Source organism: Heterodontus francisci, chromosome 5 (genome assembly GCF_036365525.1).
Source record: "Heterodontus francisci isolate sHetFra1 chromosome 5, sHetFra1.hap1, whole genome shotgun sequence".
Classification (NCBI taxonomy): Eukaryota; Metazoa; Chordata; class Chondrichthyes; order Heterodontiformes; family Heterodontidae; genus Heterodontus; species Heterodontus francisci.
Window position 1 is genome coordinate 54,819,455 of NC_090375.1, and position 17,716 is coordinate 54,837,170.

Consider the following 17,716-nt stretch of genomic DNA (forward strand, 5'->3'; position numbering starts at 1 on the left):
GCTGAAGGTAAGCATGCAGGTGCAACAGGCGGAAAAAAGGCAAATGGTATGTTGGCCTTCATAGAGAGAGGATTCGAGTACAGGAGCAGGGATGTCTTGCTGTAATTATACAGGGTCTTGGTGAGGCCACACCTGGAATATTGTATGCAGTTTTGGTCTCCTTATCTGAGGAAGGATGTTCTTGCTATCGAGGGAGTGTAGCGAAAGTTTACCAGACTAATTCCTGGGATGGCGGGATGGACGAATGAGGAGAGATCGAGTTGGTTAGGATTATATTCGCTGGAGTTCAGAAGAGTGAGGGGGGATCTCATAGAAACCTATAAAATTCTAACAGGACTTGACAGGGTAGATGCAGGAAGGATGTTCCCTATGGTGGGGGAGTCCGGAACCAGGGGTCATAAAGTACAGAAACAGGCCTTTCGGCCCATCGTGTCTGTGCCGGCCATCAAGCACCTACCTATTCTAATCCCATTTTCCAGCACTTGGCCGATAGCCTTGTATGCTAAGGTGTGTCAAGTGCTCATCTAAATACTTCTTACATGTTGTGATAGTTCTTGCCTCTACCACCTCTTCAGGCCGTGCGTTCCAGATTCCAACCACCCTCTGAGTGAAAATATTTTTCCTTAAATCCCCTGAGAACCTCCTGCCTCTCACCTTAAATCTATGCCCCCTGGTTATTGACACCTCCACTAAGGGAAAAAGTTTCTTCCGATCTAATCTATCAATGCCCCTCATAATTTTGTAGACCTCAATCATGTCCCCCCTCAGCCTTCTCTGCTCGAAGGAAAACAACTCTAGCCTTTTCAGTCTCTTTTCATAGCTGAAATGCTCCAACCCAGGCAACATCCTGGTGAATCTCCTCTGCACCCTCTCCAGTGCAATCACAGCCTTTCTATAGTGTAATGCCCTGAACTGTACACAGTACTCCAGCTGTGGCCTAACAAGCGTTTCTACAGCTCCATCATAACCTCCCTGCTCTTATATTCTATGCCTCGGCTAATAAAGGCAAGTATCCCATTATGCCTTCCTAACCACCTTATCCACCTGTGCTGCTGCCTTCAGTGATCTATGGACAAGTACACCAAGGTCCCTCTGAACTTCTGTACTTCCTAGTGTTCTACCATCCTTTGTATATTCCCTTGCCTTGTTCGTCCTCCCAAAATGCATCACCTCTCACTTCTCAGGATTAAATTCCATTTGCCACTGCTCCACCCATCTTACCAGCCCATCTATATCGTCCTGTAATCTAAGGCTTTCCTCCTTACTATTGACGACACCATCAATTTTCGTGTCATCTGCGAACTTACTGATCATACCTCCTATATTTACGTCTAAATCATTAATGCATGCTACAAACAGCAAGGGTCCCAGCATCGATCCCTGTGGTACACCAATGGTCACAGGCTTCCACTCGCAGAAACAACCCTCGACCATCACCCTTTGCCTCCTGGCACTAAGCCAATTTTGGATCCAATTTTCCAAATTACCCTGGATCCCATGGGCTCTTACCTTCTTGACCACTCTCTCATGCGGGATCTTATCAAAAGCCTTACGGAAGTCCATGTAGACTACATCAACTGCTTTACTCTCATCTACACATCTAGTCACCTCCTTGAAAAATTCAATCAAAGTAGTTAGACATGATCTCCCCCTGACAAAGCCATGCTGACTATCCTTGATTAATCCCTGCCTCTCCAAGTGGAGATTAATCCTGTCCCTCAGAATTTTTTTCAATAGTTTCATACCACTGATGTTAGACTCACTGGCCTGTAATTGCCTGGTTTATCCTTGCTACCCTTCTTGAATAATGGCACCACATTCACTGTCCTCCAATCCTCTGGTACCTCTCCTGTGGCCAGAGAGGATTTGAAAATTTGTGTCAGAGCCCCTGCTATCTCCTCCCTTGCCTCACATAACAGCCTGGGATACATCTCATCTGGGCCTGGGAATTTATCCACTTTTAAGCCTGCTAAAACAGCTAATACTTCCTCCCTTTCAATACTAATATGTTCAAGTATATCTCAATCCCCCTCCCTGATCTCTACACCTATATCGTCCTTTTCCATAGTGAACACTTTTGAAAAGTAACCATTTAAAACCTCACCTATATCCTCCGGCTCTACACACAGATTGCCACTTTGGTCCCTCATGGGCCCTACTCTTTCCCTGCTTATCCTCTGGCCCTTAATATACTTATAAAAAGCCTTAGGGTTTTCCTTTATCTTGCCCGCCAGTGTTTTTTCATGTCCCCTTTTAGCTCTCCTAATTACTTTTTTTAAGTACCCGCTTTCTATACTCCTCTAGTGCCTCCGCTGTTTTCCGTGCTCCGAATCTGCCATAAGCATCCTTTTTTTTCCTAATCCAATCCTCTATATCCCTTGACATCCTGGGTTCCCTGGACTTGCTGGTCCTACCCTTCACCAATTCAATTTATTTCCGGTCCGTCTTTGTCCTTTTCCATAACTACCTTAAATCTTAGAGCTATGATCACGATCCCCGAAATGCTCCCCCACTGACACTTCTACCACTTGTCCAGCTTCATTCCCTAGGATTAGGTCCAGTACTGCCCCCTCTCTTGTAGAACCTTCTACATACTGGCTCTCCTGTATGCATTTTTAAGAATTCCGCCCCCTTTAAGCCTTTTGCACTAAGACTATCCCAGTTGATATTGGGGAAGTTGAAATCCCTTACTATTATTACCCTATTATTTTTACACCTCTCTGAGATTTGCCTACATATCTGCTCCTCTATCTCTCCCTGACTGTTTTGGAGGCCTGTAGTACACTCTCAGTCAAGTGATTGCCCCCTTTTTGTTTTTAAGCTCTTCCCATATGGTCTCATTTGAGGAACCTTTTGAGATATCATCCCTCCTTACTGCAGTAATTGACTCCCTGATCAACAGTGCAATACCACCTCCTCTTTTATCCCCTCCTGTCACGCCGGGAGATTCTATACCCGGGAATATTGAGCTGCCAGTCCTGCCCCTCCCTCAACCATATCTCTGTAATAGCAATTAAATCATCATCCCATGTGCTAATCAATGCCCTCAATTCATCTGCTTTACTAGTAAGACTCCTCGCATTAAAATAGATGCAATCCAGCTTTGCATTTTTCACTTCTGCCTTAAGAGGTCTATATTTGCTCTGCCTTCCAGACTGACATTATTTCTCTTCTATATTTGACTGTGCATCACCCCTTACTGTATCTCCCCCTGCCAAATTAGTTTAAACCCCGCCCCCCCCCCCCAAACCAACAGCACTAGCAAACCTCCCAGCAAGGATGTTGGTCCTGTTCCAGTTCAGGTGCAATCCGTCCAACTTGTACAGGTCCCACCTTCGCCAGAAACAGTGTCAGTGATCCAGGAAACTAAAGTCCTCCTTCCTGCACCATCTCCTCAGCCGCAGATTCATCTGCTCCATCCTCCTATTCCTGTACTCAGTTGCACGTGGCACCGGGAGCAATCCAGAGATTATAACCTTTGAGGTCCTGCTTTTTAATCTGCTACCTAGCTCCCTAAATTCTTGTCGCAGGACCTCATCCCTCTTTCTACTTATGTCATTGGTACCAATGTGTACCATGACCTCTGACTGTTCACCCTCCCGCTTCAGAATGTCCTGCAGCTGCTCCGTGACATCGTTGACCCTAGCAACAGGGAGGAAACATACCATCCTGGAGTATCGTTTTTTTTCATTCATTCATGGGATGTGGGCGTCACTAGCCAGGCCAGCATTTATTGTCCATCCCTAATTGCCCTTGAGAAAATGGTGGTGAGCTGCCTTCTTGAACCGCTGCAGTCCATGTGGGGAAGGTACACCCACAGTGCTGTTAGGAAGGGAGTTCGAGGATTCTGACCCAGTGACAGTGAAGGAACGGCGATATAGTTCCAAGTCAGGATGGTGTGTGACTTGGAGGGGAACTTGCAGGTGGTGGTGTTCCCATGTATTTGCTGCCCTTGTCCTTCTCGTTGGTAGAGGTCGCGGGTTTGGAAGGTGCTGTCTAAGGAGCCGTCTAAGGAGCCTTGGTGTGTTGCTGCAGTGCATCTTGTAGATGGCACACACTGCTGCCACTGTGTGTCGGTGGTGCAGGGAGTTAATGTTTGTGAATGGGGTGCCAATCAAGCGGGCTGCTTTGTCCTGGATGGTGTCGAGCTTCTTGAGTGTTGTTGGAGCTGCACCCATCCAGGCAAGTGGAGAGTATTCCATCACACTCCTGACTTGTACCTTGTAGATGGTGGACAGGCTTTGGGGAGTCAGGAAATGAGTTACTCGCCGCAGGATTCCTAGCCTCTGACCTGCTCTTGAAACCATGGTATCTATATGGCTACTCCACTTCAGTTTCTGGTCAATGGTAGCTCATAGGATGTTGATAGTGGGGGATTCAGTGATGGTCATGCCGTTGAATGTCAAGGGGAAATGGTTAGATTCTCTCTTGTTGGAGACGGCCATTGCCTGGCACTTGTGTGGCGCGAATGTTACTTGCCACTTATCAGCCCAAGGCTGGATATTGTCCACGTCTTGCTGCATTTCTACACGGACTGCTTCAGTATCTGAGGTGTCACGAATGGTGTTGAACATTGTGCAATCATCAGCGAACATCCCCACTTCTGACCTTATGATTGAAGGAAGGTCATTGATGAAGCAGCTGAAGATGGTTGGGCCTAGGACACTACCCTGAGGAACTCCTGCACTGATGTCCTGGAGCTGAGATGATTGACCTCCAACAACCACAACCATCTTCCTTTGTGCTAAGTATGACTCCAGCCAGTGGAGGGTTTCCCCCCTGATTCCCATTGACCTCAGTTTTGCTCGGGCTCCTTGATGCCATACTCGGTCAAATGCTGCCTTGATGTCAAGGGCTGTCACGCTCACCTCACCTCTCGAGTTCAGCTCTTTTGTCCATGTTTGAACCAAGGCTGTAATGAGGTCAGGAGCTGAGTGGCCCTGGCAGAACCCAAACTGAGCGTCACTGAGCAGGTTATTGCTAAGCAAGTGCCGCTTGATGGCACTGTTGATGACACCTTCCATCACTTTACTGATGATTGAGAGTAGGCTGATGGGGCGGTAATTGGCCAGGTTGGACTTGTCCTGCTTTTTGTGTACAAGACATACCTGGGCAATTTTCCACATTGCAGGGTAGGTGCCAGTGTTGTAGCTGTACTGGACCTGCTTGGCTAGGTGCGCGGCAAGTTCTGGAGCACAGGTCTTCAGTACTATTGCCGGAATATTGTCAGGGCCCATAGCTTTTGCAGTATCCAGTGCCTTCAGTCGTTTCTTGATATCACGCGGAGTGAATCGAATTGGCGGAAGTCTGGCATCTGTGATGCTGTGGACTTCAGGAGGAGGCTGAGATGGATCATCAACTCGGCACTTCTGGCTGAAGATTGTTGCAAATGCTTCAGCCTTATTTTTCGCACTTATGTCCTGGGCTCCCCCATCATTGAGGATGGGAATATTTGTGGAGCCACCTCCTCCAGTTAGTTGTTTGATTGTCCACCACCATTCACGGCTGGATGTGGCAGGACTGCAGAGCTTTATGGGGTAGGCGGTTGCATAGTGGTATTATCACTGGACTAGTAGCCCAGAGACCCAGGGTAATTTTCTGGGGACATGGGTTCGAATCCCATCACAGCAGAAGGTGGAATTTGAATTTATTTAATAAATCTGGAATTAAAAGCTAGTCTAATGATGGCCATGAAAACATTGTCGATTGTTGTAAAAACCCATCTGGTTCACTAATGTCCTTTAGGGAAGGAAATCTGCTGTCCTTACCTGGTCTGGCCTACATGTGACTCCAGACCCACAGACATGTGGTTAACTCTTACATGCCCTCTGAAATGGCCTAGCAAGCCACTCTGTTGTACCTAACCGCTACAAAGTCAATAAAAAGGAATGAAACCGGATGGACCACCCGGCATCAACCTAAGCACCGGAAATGACAACGGCAAACCCAGTACTGTTGACCCTGCAAAGTCCTCCTTACTAACATCTGGGGGCTTGTGCCAAAGTTGGGAGAGCTGTCCCACAGACTAGTCAAGCAACAGCCTGACATAGTCATACTCACGGAATCATACCTTACAGACAATGTCCCAGACACTGCCATCACCATCCCCGGGTATGTCCTGTCCCACCGGCAGGACAGATCCAGCAGAGGTGGTGGCACAGTGGTATACAGTAGGGAGGGAATTGCCCTGGGAGACCTCAACATCGATTCCGGACCCCATGAAGTCTCATGGCATCAGGTCAAACATGGGCAAGGTAACCTCCTACTGATTACCACTTACCGCCCTCCCTCAGCTGATGACTCAGTACTCCTCCATGTTGAACACCACTTGGAGGAAGCATTGAGGGTGGCAAGGGCACAAAATGTACTCTGGGTGGGGGACTTCAATGTCCATCACCAAGAGTGGCTCGGTAGTACCACGACTGACTGAGCTGGCCGAGTCCTAAAGGAAATAGCTGCTAGACTGGATCTGCGGCAGGTGGTGGGGGAACCAACACGAGGGAAAAACATACTTGACCTCGTCCTCACCAATCTGCCTGCCGCAGATGCTTCTATCGATGACAGTATTGATAGGAGTGACCACCGCACAGTCCTTGTGGGGACCAAGTCCCACCTTCACATTGAGGATACCGTCCATCGTGTTGTGTGGCACTATCTCCATGCTAAATGGGATAGATTTCGAACAGATCTCGGAGTGCAAAACTGGGCATCCATGAGGCACTGTGGGCCATCAGCAGCAGCAGAATTGTACGTTTATGGCCACAGAAATGCCTATCTGTACCCCTTACGATAGAATCCCCTATCACTATAGCCTTTCCACCCCTTTTCCTCTCCTCCTGTGCAGCTGAGCCACCCTTGGTGCCACAGACCTGTCTCTTGCTGCATCCCCTGAGAAGCTATCTCCCCCAACAGTATCCAAAGTGGAATATCTGTTAGAAAGGGAGATGGACCCCTGCACTACCTGCCTACTTCTTCTACTCTGCCTGGCGGTCACCCATTCCTGAGTAGTCTTTACCTGCAGTGTGACCACATCCCTGTACGTGCTATCCACGATGATCTCAACCTCGCGGATGCTCCACAGTGTCTCCAGCCACCGCTTCAGATCCGAAACGCAGATTTCGAGCAGCTGCAGCTGGAGAAACTTCCTGCACACGTGATCGCCCTGGACAATGGAAGTGTCCCTGACATCCCAGATTGCAATGGAAGAGCACTCCACATTGTGGAGCTGCCCTGCCATGACTTACTCCTAATTTATCCCCTTAAATTACCCAACAATTAGATTATACACTCTAGGGACCTTGATTCCCTAGAAAATCTACCCATTATGTTAAAAAAACTGTAAACTTTTCCCTTTACTTTGGTTACTTACCCAGCTATTTAGAGTTATTCCCTCACAGCAGCAACTCACCAACCAATCACCTTGCAGTTTTCCTGTGACGTCACTGTTGGCTTTTTTCGTTTTTTTTCAAAACTCTGGCGTGTCTGAAGAGGTCCGACTGCTCTCGGCTCCTGAAGGTAAGTGAAGGCCCCGAGCTGGATTTATTCGCGCCCGGTTCTCGGCCTTTCCACACATGTCCGACTGCTCTCGGCTCCTGAAGGTAAGTGAAGGCCCCGTGCCTCGCGCTGGATTTATCCGCGCCCGGTTCTCGGCCTTTCCACACATGTCCGACTGCTCGCCGCTCCTGAAGGTAAGTGAAGGCCCCGAGCTTTGCGTTGGATTTATCCGCTCCCGGTTCTGAGCATTTCCACACAGGTCTGACTGCTCTCTGCTCCTGAAGGTAAGTCTAAGGATACGGGATAAACCTTTCAGGACTGAAGTGAGGAGAAATTTCTTCACTCAGAGAGTGGTGAGCCTTTGGAATTCACTACCACAGAAAGCAGTTGAGACCAAAACGTTGTATGTTTTCAAGAAGGAGTCAGATTTTGCTCTTGGGGTGTAAGGGATCAACGGGTATGGGGGGAAAGCGGGAACAGGTTACTGAGTTGGATGATCAGCCATGATCATAATGAATGGTGGAGAAGGCTTGAAGGATCGAATGGCCTCCTCCTGCTCCTATTTTTTATGTTTTAAATATGGCACTATATTCCAAAAAATGTTTGTTGCAGTATGGGGATAGAAGCAACATGCTGGTAGTTGCAAAGTCTTGAGCCACATATAGGATTTAAGCTAAGCTGTAAGTGCCCCTCTCCCACAGGTTGAGTTCCAATCTCAGCAGAGGGAGATGCCTCAAGGGTAGGAAGAAAGAAACTAAAGGGCCAGTTACTCGAATCCATTTCAGTAATTGAGCATAGGGTGGCACTGATGGAACCTCAGAGAAAATTTCATGTTTGCCCTCTCAGTCCAACTACAGGGCAGAAATTTTAAATAACTTTCAAGTGGGCGGCACAGTGGTTAGCACCGCAGCCTCACAGCTCCAGAGACCCGGGTTCAATTCTGGGTACTGCCTGTGTGGAGTTTGCACGTTCTCCCTGTGTCTGCGTGGGTTTCCTCCGGGTGCTCCGGTTTCCTCCCACATGCCAAAGACTTGCAGGTATAGGTAGGGAAATATAGGGACAGGTGGGGATGTGGTAAGGATATAGGATTAGTATAAATGGGCGGTTGATGGTCGGCACAGACGCGGTGGGCTGAAGGGCCTGTTTCAGTGCTGTATCTCTAAACTAAACATAAACTAAACTTGACACACATCTTGGTTAAATACAGTAAAAAAGCAAAATACTGCGGATGCTGGAAATCTGAAATTCGGAACCAGTTCGGAAGAAGGGTCACTGACCCGAAACGTTAACTCTGCTTCACTTTCCACAGATGCTGCCAGACCTGCTGAGTGGTTCCAGCATTTCTTGTTTTTATTTGGTTAAATACAGACTTAGTAGCTTAGGACAATGTTACAATTATACTGAATAAACCAGTTAATTTGGGCTGTTTGCTGAGCCAATGCATCAGAATCATCTAAACAACAAAACAAAAATGTACAGTAGCTTTTTATCACCACAATGCTGGTTATCCAGTGTAGCATATTATCAGGTGAGCCAGATCAACATTATAAATATGGGCAATTCAGCCAACAAAGAGATGGGTACATTTACATGTATATAGCATCTTATCACAATTCTCACAAACAGTGTTCAAATCACACGCAGCTTCCACAGTGCGGACTGCGACACCGACCACTCCCTGGTGTGCAGCAAGGTTAGACTCAGACCAAAGAAGTTGCATCATTCCCAGCAGAAGGGCCACCCGCGCATCAACACGAGCAGAATTTCTCACCCAGAGCTGTTAAAAAATTTCTAAATTCACTTGTAACAGCCCTTCAAAACACTCCCACAGGGGATGCTGAGACCAAGTGGGCCCACATCAGAGACGCCATCTATGAGTCAGCTTTGACCACCTACGGCAAAAGTGCGAAGAGAAATGCAGACTGGTTTCAATCTCATAATGAAGAGCTGGAACCTGTCATAGCCGCTAAGCGCATTGCACTGTTGAACTACAAGAAAGCCCCCAGCGATTTAACATCCGCAGCACTTAAAGCAGCCAGAAGCACTGCACAAAGAACAGCCAGGCGCTGCGCAAACGACTACTGGCAACACCTATGCAGTCATATTCAGCTGGCTTCAGACACCGGAAACATCAGAGGAATGTACGATGGCATTAAGAGAGCTCTTGGGTCAACCATCAAGAAGATCGCCCCCCTCAAATCTAAATCAGGGGACATAATCACTGACCAACGCAAACAAATGGACCGCTGGGTTGAGCACTACCTAGAACTGTACTCCAGGGAGAATGTTGTCACTGAGACTGCCCTCAATGCAGCCTAGCCTCTACCACTCATGGATGAGCTGGACATACAGCCAACCAAATCGGAACTCAGTGATGCCATTGATTCTCTAACCAGCAGAAAATCCCCTGGGAAGGACAGCATTACCCCTGAAATAATCAAGAGTGCCAAGCCTGCTCTCAGCACTCCATGAACTGCTATGCCTGTGCTGGGATGAGGGAGCAGTATCCCAGGACATGCGCGATGCCAATATCATCACCCTCTATAAAAACAAAGGTGACCGCGGTGACTGCAACAACTACCGTGGAATCTCCCTGCTCAGCATAGTGGGGAAAGTCTTTGCTCGAGTCACTCTAAACAGGCTCCAGAAGCTGGCCGAGCGCGTCTACCCTGAGGCACAGTGTGGCCTTCGTGCAGAGAGATCGACAGTTGACATGCTGTTCTCCCTTCATCAGATACAGGAGAAACGCCGTGAACAACAGATGCCCCTCTACATTGCTTTCATTGATCTCACCAAAGCCTTTGACCTCGTCAGCAGACGTGGTCTCTTCAGACTACTAGAAAAGATTGGATGCCCACCAAAGCTACTAAGTATCATCACCTCATTCCATGACAATATGAAAGGCACAATTCAACATGGTGGTTCCTCATCAGACCCCTTTCCTATCCTGAGTGGCGTGAAACAGGGCTGTGTTCTCGCACCCACACTTTTTGGGATTTTCTTCTCCCTGCTGCTTTCACATGCGTTCAAGTCCTCTGAAGAAGGAATTTTCCTCCACACAAGATCAGGGGGCAGGTTGTTCAACCTTGCCCGTCTAAGAGCGAAGTCCAAAGTATGGAAAGTCCTCATCAGGGAATTCCTCTTTGCTGACGATGCTGCTTTAACATCTCACACTGAAGAGTGCCTGCAGAGTCTCATCGACAGGTTTGCGGCTGCCTGCAATGAATTTGGCCTAACCATCAGCCTCAAGAAAACAAACATCATGGGGCAGGACGTCAGAAATGCTCCATCCATCAATACTGGCGACCACGCTCTGGAAGTGGTTCAAGAGTTCACCTACCTAGGCTCAACTATCACCAGTAACCTGTCTCTAGATGCAGAAATCAACAAGCGCATGGGAAAGGCTTCCACTGCTATGTCCAGACCAGCCAAGAGAGTGTGGGAAAATGGCGCACTGACACGGAACACAAAGGTCCGAGTGTATCAGGCCTGTGTCCTCAGTACATTGCTCTATGGCAGCGAGGCTTGGACAACGTATGTCAGCCAAGAGCGACGTCTTAATTCATTCCATCTTCACTGCCTCCGGAGAATACTTGGCATCAGGTGGCAGGACCGTATCTCCAACGCAGAAGTCCTCGAGGCGACCAACATCCCCAGCTTATACACACTACTGAGTCAGCGGCGCTTGAGATGGCTTGGCCATGTGAGCCGCATGGAAGATGGCAGGATCCCCAAAGACACATTGCACAGCGAGCTCGCCACTGGTATCAGACCCACTGGCCGTCCATGTCTCTGCTTTAAAGACGTCTGCAAACATGACATGAAATCCTGTGACAATGATCACAAGTCGTGGGAGTCAGTTGCCAGCATTCGCCAGAGCTGGTGGGCAGCCATAAAGACGGGGTTAAAGTGTGGCGAGTCGAAGAGACTTAGTAGTTGGCAGGAAAAAAGACAGAGGCGCAAGGGTAGAGCCAACTGTGTAACAGCCCCGACAAACAAATTTCTCTGCAGCACCTGTGGAAGAGCCCATCACTCTAGAATTGGCCTTTATAGCCACTCCAGGCACAGCTTCACAAACCACTGACCACCTCCAGGCGCTTATCCATCGTCTTTCGAGATAAGGAGGCCAAAGAAAGAAGAGCATCTTATCACAATTCTCACAAATGTATCAATGTGCTTCACATACAATGAGGTACTCTGAAGTGAAATGACTGCTGTTTTTTTAAGTCATGCTTTCTCATTTAAAGAAAATATTGCAAATATTGGGCTGTGAGCAAGACCACAATATGCAAGTTTCCAAAGATTCACCTACCATTAAGTGTCCCTTCAAAATCAGTGGTAAGGTTTCACTGATGGGGGGTGAGTAACCATAGTCATCACAGGGTAAGTCCCCACGCCGCCTTCTCCCATGAGAGACACCGCCCTGCCCATAGGTTTTTGGACAGAACACCTTATACAAGCAGAAGAGCAGAATTACGAGGAGGACTCCTGATGCCAGTCCGAGAGCTCCAACTCTGCATGAGAGAAGTGGAAAAAATATTTTAATTAAAAACAAAACATAATTTCATTGCCAATAGTAATAATAATTTCAATGGGCAATGTTGTTTTCTAGTAATCTGCTTGGTCAATAGCAATCATATGACAAATAAAAAACAATACTGAATTTGGAAATCTTCTGATCAGAATATGTGATGCTTGACCTCTGCCTGCAGCTAGGAAAATGCTAGGCAGTCTGAGGCCTATTTTTGAATACAAACTAATCCCTCTGCAGAAACATCCATCACGAGCCACAAGAAGAATTGGCCCCAACCAAGACGAACACCAGTATGCAGACCCCTTCCTTGCTGTCTCCAAGCTTAACTGGCAGAAATCAGGACCAATCAACATATCACAACTTTGACCTCCAACCTGCATCGCTCAAAGTGTAAGGAGCCCAATTTGGCACTACATTCCTCACAAAGACACCATGAAAGCAGGATATGTATGATTGTATTTCAAAAGGACACCACCAAATGGATAAAGGATACTCTTCAAACATATCTTGTGAACATTAACAAAACACAAACGGGGCAAAGCTAAGAATTCCACTCAGAGTAAAAGATCATGCAAACCATAATAACTATAACAATATTCCAGGTTACTGAAGGAAGTAAGGGTGAAATTGTGGATGCGCCGGCTACAATCTTCCAATTGTCCTTTAATATGGGGGTGGTGCCAGAGGTCTGGAGGATTGTAAATGTCCCACCACCGTTTTAAAAAGGGGAGAGGGATAAACCTAGCAACTAGAAAAGAGGCAGCCAAATGCCAATGGTGGGAAACTTTTGAAGACGATAATACAGGACAAAATTAATTGGCTCTGTAGCGACCACCCCCGCCACTGGACAATAGTACTGGATTAACATATTTAAATTAATGAAATGAATAAATCCGAAATACAATACACAGTGATCTGACCTTCGGCCACAATCTTCTGACCCATCCAGGGAAAGGCAGGGTGGGAAGGGGTGACCTCTGCACTTTGATCAGTTTAGGGGTGGGGAAGGTCAAGTGTTGAAGTAAGTGTTTTTGGGTTTGGGGGGGGGGGGGGGGGGGGGTGATGAGAGGGCACATATTTCATTTAATTGTGTTTGGGGCGGGGGGGGGAGGGGCGATAGATTTTTCAGCAGTAAATGTTGGGGGGGAGGTTAGCCCTTTAAAAATTTAAATGACCTGGCAGTGCTGGCTGACCTTTAAAAATGGTGCCAGCGCCTGCACACAGGCAGCTGACACCATTTCCAGCATCAGAGAGCCCGCCTCCTCCAAGTGATTTGGCGGGGTGGGGGCGGCCCAACTGGCTCAGTATCCTGGGCCACAACGAGGAAGATCGCGGCAGCATGACGGTGCGCAGCCTGTATGTGCGGGCCGCCTTTTTTTGCCTGCTGCTGGAAGAAAATTCAGCCCTAGGATGGCCTCACCAAAACCCTGTACAGTTGTAGCAAACGTACCTACGTTTATAGTCCATTCGCCTTACAATAAAGGCCAACATTCCATTTGCCTTCCTACTTACTTGCTGGCCTTCTTACTCACTTATTGTCTTTTATGTATGAGGACACCCAGATCCCTCTGCATCACAGCCTACTGTAGTTTCCCTCTATTTAAATAATATTTTGCTTTCCTATTCTTCCTACCAAAGTGGATAATCTCACATTTTCTGCCCACTCGCTTAACCTATCTATATCCCTTTGCAGACTCTTTTGTGTCCTTCTCACAGCTTGCTTTACCACTTATTTTTGTATCGTCAGCAAATTTGGCTACAATACAGTTCTCCCTTCATCCAAGCCATGAGAAAAACTGTAAATATCTGAGGCCCCAGCAATGATCCCTGTGGCAGCCCACTGGTTACAGTTTGCCAACCTGAAAATGACCCACTTATCCCGACTGTCTTTTTCCTGTCAGTTAGCCAATCCTCTATCTCTGCTAATATATTACCCCTAATACCATGGGCTCTTATCTTGTGCAGTAGCCTTTTATGAGGCATATTATCGAAGGCCTTTTGGAAATTCAAATACACTACTCTATTGGTTCCCCTTTATCCACCCTGCTCATTACATCCTCAAAAAACTCTAATAAGTTTGTCAAACACAATTTCTCTTCCATAGAATCATGTTGATTCTGCTTGATAGTACGTTTAGCAAATCATAAAACAATTACTACTTCCTTAATAATGGATGCCAGCAGAGTTTGGACTATTGTTTCTTGCTTTCTGTCTCCCTCCTATTTTGAATAGATGGTTTTCCAATCTGCTGGGACCTTTTCAGAATCTAGGGAATTTCAGAAGATTACAACCAATGCATCCACTATCTCTGCAGCCACTTCTTTTAAGACCCTAGAATGCAGGTGATCAGTTCGCATTAATTTTAAAAGGGATGCACAACAGAAAGACCTGAGGGTGAACATACACAAATCTTTGAAGGTGGTAGGACCCTGGTGAGAAGGCTGTTGAAAAAGAATATGGGATCTTTGGCTTTATTAATAGAGGACAAGAGTACAAAAGCAAGGAAGTTACTAAACTTTTAAAAAATACTGGTTAGGCCTTAGCTAAAGGACTGCATTCAATTCTGAGTACCATACTTTAAAAAGATGTCAAGATCTTGGTGAAGGTGCAAAAGAGATTTGTTAGAATGGTACCAGGGATGAGGGGCTGCAGTTTTTTTGTGGAGAGACTGGAGAAGGTGGAGTTGTCCTCCTTAGAGCAGAGAAAGTTAAGAGGAGATTTGATAGCAGTGTTAAAAATTATTAATGGTTTTGACAGAGTAAATAAGGAGAAACTATTTTCAATGGTCGAGGGTCAGTAAGCAGAGGACTCAGATTTAAGATGATTGGCAAAAGAACCAGGTGTCACGAGGAAAAATATGTTTTACATAGCGAGTTATGATGACCTGGAATGTGCTGCCTGAAAGGGTGGTGGAAGCAGACTCAATGTTCAAAAGAAAACTGGATAAATATTTGAAAGGAAAAAGTTAACAGGGCTACAGGTAAAAAAGCATTGTGGAGTGGGATTAATTAGCTCCATTAGCTGGCACTATAGGCTGAATGGCACCCTTCTGTGCTATATGACTGCACAATTTCATGCACTGGCAACAATTCTGTTACTGCTCCATAACATGATGCAGAAACCTTTTGGCGATTGCAACATGCAGGATGCAGTATCATCCATGTTTTGTCATCACAGCCAGTAATGTGTCTGGCTTCAAGCAGATAGCTCAAGCTTGTATGGACTTTCAATGCAATAAAACCAGCATCTGTTGAAACCCATGAAACACAACCACCATGTGCCACTAAGCTGTGCACAAAGACAATCCTAGAATTATATGTATTCAATGTGATGGCCTTAATCCACAGAAAAGGAACACACTTTAGCCAATCAGCTTTAATTTTACACATTCTTCCTTATTTAGGTCCCTAAGATCTTACTTGTAGAGAGTGATATCTAAAGGAACTTGTGGTTTAGAGAAGGTCTGTTCCCTTCCCCAGTTTGCATCGATGTTTTTTGACTCTCCATAATCTGTTGAGAATGTGGAATGGTATCGCTTTGCATCTTGAGGGTGTCGTGCATCCAGAGCATCTTGCAGACTTAGATGGAAGGAGACTGGAATGATGGGAAGAATGCTAACATATCTGCAAACAAATAAATATCAATTAAAATGAGCTCTGTGCCAACAGTGGCAGGTAGCTTTAGACCTTAGCTATAAACTTTAACATTTCATTGGAGTATCTGAAGTAAGGACAAAACTCATTGTTCAAGATTCTGCCAACTAAGAAAACAAATATAAAGATGTGGTAAATCAAGTGCTGCTGAGTAGGTGATACCAAGCTTGGGTTTTACAGGTCTAAGAAATGTGGATTGCATCATTCCATAAAAGCCAATCTCAGCTTAAAAAACACATATACATATACTCACACATAAACATTTGTAATAACAGTTAGATATCACTTTATATGTCTGATGCTTAAGAATTCCTTTAATTATTGAGACTTCCTGTGAGGTAATGCACAAAACAGACTCTGCTGGACTACCAATCAAATGAAGTATACTAACAAAAAAAAAATAACTAAATACATTTAGCTAAATGTTCTGTTTCTTACTTTTACATTCCATTAGTTATTTAGGAGCTACAACATTAGGTAAATCGACTGAGTCCTACATAAAGAACACAGGCAGCTGGAGAAGAACAGAAGCAAATCAAAAGCTTGATCACTGATGCTAACAAAGTGAGGACTAAATCATTGTGAAAAATTCCAACAACTATCTGGCTCAATCACAGTTGCAATTAAAGTATTTAGCGTTTGATGAATTGGGTTGCTTAAATATATCAAAGTGATTCCTGACAACGCTGGCCAGCGCCGACGTCATCAGGCTGCGCCACGGTGCGCACATGTGCATACGGTCTCCTGCTCTCTGCGCATGCGCTGCGTTCCGGCTTGCCAGGACCCGTTTGCGCATGCGCTGGTGACATCATCGCGTTACGTCGTCTTCCTCGGGCAACGCGCCAGGTTGGCCTCTGTGCATGCGCTTCATGCAACGCCACCGGATATTCATGCATGCGTCAAAGCTTCGGCACGAGTTTTTGAAAGTGGAAGGAGGAGAGGTTTCGTCGGGCATTTTCTCGCATTTTATCTCAATTATTTAGTCGTTTTGGAGATTTGCTTCATTTTTATTAGACAGAGGAGATTGTTCCAAGGTAAGTTGCTCTGAAAACATTTCCATTGTCTGGGGCACTGCATGTGCTCCAGTCACTGTTGTAAGTTGCTGTGTGCAGGCAGTACATGTGCTGCAGTCCAGCGAACAACCTTCCATCTAAACGGTCACTTTCGTTTTTGTAACGTTTCAATGGAGTGCATTCTGTATTTCTTATCTCATCTCATGTATCCCGTGTAGTCCCTTAATAGCCTTCCTGAACTTCCTAAACATATGCCTGCCTGTTCAAAGCTCCACTTCCCCCACCTGCGGTACCCTCTCCTTGCTGTTCAGTTACACAGTCACCTGTTTCTGCACCCATCAGAGCAGTGCACATGGACACACAGCCACCTGCTCCTGCACCCATCCGAGCAGTGCACATGGACACACAGCCACCCGTTCCTGCACCCATCCGAGCAGTGCACATGGACACACAGCCACCTGTTCCTGCACCCATCCGAGCAGTGCACATAGACACACAGCCACCTGTTCCTGCATCCAAAAGAGCAGTGCACATGGACACACAGCCACCTCATGCCGTGTCCAGTGGTAGCACAAATATGAATGCTCTTGCTGCGTACACAACTGGTGAGGTGGGAGTGCAGCCACACCATTCTCCATCCTCAGTGTTGCTTTAAGGCAAAGGTAGGTAAGAGTGAAAGAAATGGAAGGTGATGCTGATAGTAGTAGGCAGGATAAAATGGGCGCGTATGGGAAGGCGCAGGAGTAGCATAACCACTAGCAGGGAACAGCTGGGCTAAATGGCCTACTTTACGTTCATAGTCCAAAAGAAATGTGCTTCTTTTTCCAGCACCCTCACATCATTCATGTTTTCTCTGAGAGCAGCATTGAACCATCATGAGATAGGGGCAGTTACATCATCCTGACTCCTACAGCTGAGGTGGGTACTAAGTGATTCATTGGCGGTGTTATCAGTACATGCCTATCCTGCAGAGCATAAAGCATGCGCAACAGTAATTTCATTGGAGGGAGGGAAGCTCTGAC

The 17,716-nt window shown here is 46.4% G+C and overlaps 1 protein-coding gene across 3 annotated transcripts in view; it reads right to left on the reverse strand.

Moving 5' to 3' along the window:
- The window catches only part of scap (SREBF chaperone), a 306,453-nt gene that overhangs the window by 43,911 nt on the left and 244,826 nt on the right, over window positions 1-17,716 (reverse strand). For all 3 annotated transcript variants that reach the window (XM_068031444.1, XM_068031446.1, XM_068031447.1), the window contains 2 exons: window positions 15,448-15,651; window positions 11,807-12,008 (listed from right to left, as the gene is read on the reverse strand). In XM_068031444.1, the coding sequence (XP_067887545.1) occupies window positions 11,807-12,008; window positions 15,448-15,651 (406 nt within the window). The remainder of the gene's footprint in view (window positions 1-11,806; window positions 12,009-15,447; window positions 15,652-17,716) is intronic.